Here is a 5,000-nt window from a genome sequence, read left to right as displayed (position 1 = left end):
ATCAGACCCGCCCACATGTGTAGCCCCACCCACTAACACTAAACCCCTCCCACACCAGGTGTCTCTTCAGGCTTCCTGTAAGAACCTGGATTGTCTTGTCATGAAGAACTGTTCTTCTGGAGGGAAGCCTGTAGAATGCTGTGTCCTGAACCTCGTCTTCTGTGTGTCTGTGAAAACTCTGAATTGTACGACACCAATGAATGCTTCGCTTCGATTCGCTGCTCATCCCGTCACGTCTGTCGTCTGTAAATACTCGTTTAATCGAATGTCCTCACATGGAAACGAAACGAATCTTCAGTTCAGGTCTCTTCATTAGTTAATTATCTGCGGTGGCGCTTTGATGCTTCCTGTAACAAACTGAAATTAGATACTAAACAAAGATTTTTAATACAAATATTTAAATATCTCGTTCTAAAACTAGATTTACCTTTGTAGCGGCTGCACTACTATTCTTATTCATAGAGATGGATCATTTCTGTTCATTAGTTATTATAAAAGTAGTTGGACAGAAATGAGCTGAATCCACTGACTGCCAAACGATTCGAGAAAACAATATAAAAAAGCCATTTTAGAGATGATTTACAAACACACACGTTTGTTTTCTTTGTCGTATATATTGTGAAGTGTCCGTCCCTGAGTTTTTATTTTATTTTTAAGCTCTCAAAGGGCAGGTTGTGTGTACTGTACACATTTAAAGGTATAATGAGCTCTTCAGCTCTTGATTGACAGCTCTCTCAGCCAATGATCTTTCAGCGTGTGAGCTCTGATTGGATGAAGCCGCTGTGGCTGGGCGTCTGGTTTAAGGGCTAGTCGTGTGTCCTGTAGTCCTCAGAAGCTCTCGCTCGTGCCCTGAACACCGTTATCTGAGTTTGATCCGATCTGAAGTCTGGACCAGGACTGGTGTGTTTCTGCTTCACTGCAGCGTGTGTTTAACAGTTACACTCAGTGAGGATCAGCTGACTTTAGTTTCCCTATGTGAGTGTGTGTGTGTGTGTAACATGACAAGAAAACTGGACGCCGTGTCTTTGTCGATCCTCGGGACGCTGGAGTTTTCTGGCTCTGACATCTTCATGAAAAGCAATGAACATTTTCTAACTCTTTATTTACTCTCAAATTAGCGCAGTCATTTTTTAAACCCTTCTGCACTGTAAAGAACTCATGAAGTGTTTAAAAGGAAATAAAGTCATTTGAATTTGATGTATTTGAAAGTTGGTTTAAGAAAAAAAAGATTGTAATGTTTGGTGAAAAAACGAGGCTTATGAACTCTGTTAATCATGTAACATGCAAATAAAGGAATATAAAGATTGTTAGAGCTCCCTTTAAATGGCTGTTATTGTGTGTGTTTTTATTCTGTTTCACACTAAGAGTCACTTTATTTTAAGACACGTCATGAATTCCTCCACAGATCTCAGAAGTCATTTCCCAGAATGATTAGAATGTTTTTTAATAACTCTTTACAAACACATTCATAACTGCACACACATGCAGAACTGCCTATAACTTACACACACTTTAAAATACTTTCATTCAAAACTCAAATCATATGTTTACCACGGGATCTAACTATTTTATACATAAACATCCCACACATGCCACAATGTATTAATTCTAATAAAAAAGAAATATTATAATAAAAAATTATAATAAATAAACTTTTTCTTTGCATTAAATCAACTTCAAACAGTAAAATTAGTGTGTATGTGGTTTTGGGCTGTTCACCTTTCCACTTAGAGAGAGAGGAGTGGAATATTAATTTGTAGTTTAATGATTTATGATCAGTTGAATGGGAAAACTGATAAATTCAGACTTTTGACCTGTAATAACTAACGGCTTGTTAATTTGACAGTCGTTTAAGAGGATATGTATTATATAACAGATGCTGTTTCTCACAGCTGTGTTCTGGATATTCTGAATTAATGCTGTAGTTTATCTAATGTTATCTCGGTTTACACAGACGTGATACACTGCATATAATAAAGTAATCGCAGTGAATATCTGATAAACTCTCAGACTGAAAACCTGCTGAAAAAACAAGTTCTTCAGTAACATTTTAATTTCAACATCTGCAATAATAAAGTCAAATCAGTGAAAGAAAAAGCCATGATTTTCTTTGAAGCCTTTCCAATCATTGTAATTCAGGTCTCACAGGTGATGATTAATAATGATCTGTCATTAAATCTGATCCTGCGTGTAATTACTCATCATTTACATGAGATCAGATGAAGTGAATTAGTTTCCTAACTGAGGAACTCTACAGAGATTGAACTAAACCGAATACAGACGGACCCCAGCGGAGCCGAATAATGCCATTTGTCTTGTTTTAGAGCTGCTTTACACCAGAATCTGAGTTTAGAGCGCTGTGGAAGTAAATGAGATCAAAAGAACAACACGTCATTAACATAATTGGCACATTCTTTATTCTGAAAACAGACGAAACCATTTTCCACGATTTTACTCCTTAGATTCAAACTCACTTGAACAGAAAGGCTGGCGCTTTTTCTTTTTGTTGGATTTTCTCGATTTTTAACATCAGTGCAGCAATATCTTCAATGAAACAACACCAAGGACATGAAAAGAAGCCACGTGTATTAGTTGTGAGCGTGTGAGAAGGTTCTCTTCTCTGGAGGAAGGATTCTGGTGATTCAGAAGAAGATCCGGACAGATGGAGGCTTGTGTCCGTCTGCGATCGAAAACTCCCTCCAAACCTCAGAAAATCATTGCCACACCAGAAAAGAGAGGACAAACATAAAAACAGACCGTCTTCATCATCAAGTGCAGTCTGTCGATTACTTATGCTTTTACATTTCACTGGTCGTCCGTTAAACATTCTGGTCTTTGCCGGCCTCCTCTGCTGGTTTGGAGTCGTCGAGGGCCTCTGTAAAGAGGAGAAGAAACAGCTTCACTTACAAACCACGGATGAAGCGAGAGCACGAGTTACCATCACAGAAGCCCTGAACGAGGAGAAACACCACACGAGGAGTGAACTCAGCTTCTCTCTTATAACAGCCTCCTAACGCATTCGGTCTGTTTTGACCCAGAAGAGATTTACATTTTGTTCCTTTAGATTTTTTGCAAAGACTCCTGTTGACTGAAAAGTTCTTTGAAGAACCAAGAAACATTATACTTTTAAAAAAAAGGGAGTTTTCCCAGAGATGCCACAGAAGAACCATTTTGGTTCCCCAAACAACCTCTGACTGAACACTTCTTTTCAACACTTAAAACACAGTATTTTTAGTGTTCACGATGCACAAGTAGTTGCTCAAAATAGAGGTTTACTCAATGGAGAAAGAGAAACTACCAGCAGGGGTTAACCTGCTCAAACTACCGTATTTTCCGCACTATAAGACGCTCTTTCAGTGAATGGCTTGTTTCAGAGCTGTTCTCATATACAGGGCACACTGGATTAATAAAGCACATAGAGCAGAAGACACTGCAGTCAAGCGTTAGACTGGGTTTGTGTTATGCATCTATGGAGCTGTGCTAAAGGGAATGTCAACGTTTAGACAGAGCACCTTGATCCATATATCAGGCGCTCCGGATTATAAGGCGCACTGTCGTTTTCTGAGGAAATTAAAGACTTTTCAGTTTGGCTTATAGGGCGGAAGATATGGTAAGCAACTAAACCTGTGGTTGATATAGTCTAGGTTTGCTGTTTCAGATGTTGTCTTTCCCCCTCCACACTCACACTGATGATTTCAGAGCTCAAACTCTTTTTCTGACGCACCTTTTTTGTCAGTTTGGTCTGTTTCCTGGCTCTCGGTGGCAGCGGGGGTGTCGTCAGGCACATGGGCTCGTTTGGCTTCCTCTTCCTCTTCCTCTTCCTCCTCTTCCTTCTCTTCCTCCTTCTGTGTGGTTATGTCGTCAGCGGCCGCCGTGTTCTCCGCCTCTTTTGGCTCCTCCGCGTCCTGCAGCTGCTCCTGCGCTTCCTCTTTAGTGGGCGTGTCCGAGGGGGCGGAGTCAGTGGCGGCGGTGGGCGGGGCTTCAGCGGCAGGTGAGTTGGGCTGCTCGGCTGGTTTGCTCTCCTCTGCTGTTTCCGTGGAAACCTCGACTGGTTTCTCCTCTGATGGAGAGACTCGCTCCTTCTTCTCCTCTGTCTCGGCGGATTCATCCGGAGCAGTGTCATTCTCCCCATCTTTGTCTTCATCCTTCATCTTTTTCCGGGTGATGTGTCCACGGAAGCTGGCCTGGATCTTGGTGGCGGCCTTGTGGGCGTTTTCCTCCGGTTTGGTTCCATCCTGCTTGATCTCCTGATCGGCCTCTTCATTCTTCTCAACCTGAGACCAGAGACACAAACACCATCAGGAACTCACCTGAGACGCTCAAGTCAACTCTCCTTTATTTCTATAGCACTTTATACAATACTGGTCGTGTAAAAGCATATTTACAGAGTCAAACACGAAAACAGGTTGTCAATAACGCAACAAGACAATAACCAAGAGTCATTTTCCAGCTAAAGTCAGCTCATTGATGCTTCAGTGATGTCATAATTCAGCTCTCTTCAATAGAGTCTCAGACACACTTCTCTTCCATACTGTGCACATCAATGGGGAATTTACATTATTATTTTATTTTTTGTATCCATGGTGGGGGGAAAACAATGGAATATCAAAAGTCAGAACTGCAAGATATGAACCCAAACAAAGCCCACAATCAGAGATGTGCTTCCATAGAAAAGTGACCATTCGAGCTAAGCTTGTGTAGAAACATGTTCTGACCGATTCACTGACCCACAGATCCAGAGCAACTGATCCGCTCGCTTTATGCTTTTAACAGATGATTTATTCAAAAACAACTTACAACAGAGGAACATAAGCACATATTCACAGCACACAGAGCAGTGTCTATCAGAGAAAGAGGGTGATATTTCTGCTTTGCGTTGGTTGAGAGCTGGAGGAAGTGTCTGATGCTACAGAGCTTCCCATCAGGCATCTGGGCGTATGATTACAAAGCTTTAATTGAATGAGCATTAGAGCATTTGATGCTGTGAGTGATTTTAAAAG

At 41.1% G+C, this 5,000-nt stretch overlaps 2 protein-coding genes across 5 annotated transcripts in view; one reads left to right on the top strand and one right to left on the bottom strand.

The window, feature by feature from the left end:
* LOC128029130 (limbic system-associated membrane protein-like) overlaps nucleotides 1–1,324 on the top strand; it is a 16,703-nt gene extending 15,379 nt beyond the window's left edge. The window contains exon 6 of the mRNA XM_052616687.1: nucleotides 1–1,324. This exon is cut by the window's left edge and continues 592 nt beyond it. The gene's annotated coding sequence lies outside the window, so the exon portion shown is untranslated.
* Nucleotides 1,325–2,394: 1,070 nt separating this feature from the next.
* The window catches only part of gap43 (growth associated protein 43), a 9,962-nt gene continuing 7,356 nt past the window's right edge, over nucleotides 2,395–5,000 (bottom strand). For all 4 annotated transcript variants that reach the window (XM_052616689.1, XM_052616688.1, XM_052616691.1 and 1 more), the window contains 2 exons: nucleotides 3,725–4,274; nucleotides 2,395–2,875 (listed from right to left, as the gene is read on the bottom strand). In XM_052616689.1, coding sequence (XP_052472649.1) covers nucleotides 2,820–2,875; nucleotides 3,725–4,274 — 606 coding nt within the window. In that variant the 3' untranslated portion in view covers nucleotides 2,395–2,819. The remainder of the gene's footprint in view (nucleotides 2,876–3,724; nucleotides 4,275–5,000) is intronic.

The sequence above is a fragment of the Carassius gibelio genome, chromosome A15, assembly GCF_023724105.1.
Source record: "Carassius gibelio isolate Cgi1373 ecotype wild population from Czech Republic chromosome A15, carGib1.2-hapl.c, whole genome shotgun sequence".
Classification (NCBI taxonomy): domain Eukaryota; kingdom Metazoa; phylum Chordata; class Actinopteri; order Cypriniformes; family Cyprinidae; genus Carassius; species Carassius gibelio.
The sequence above is the reverse complement of the archived record's forward strand: the minus strand, read 5'-3'. Positions and strand labels throughout refer to the sequence as shown.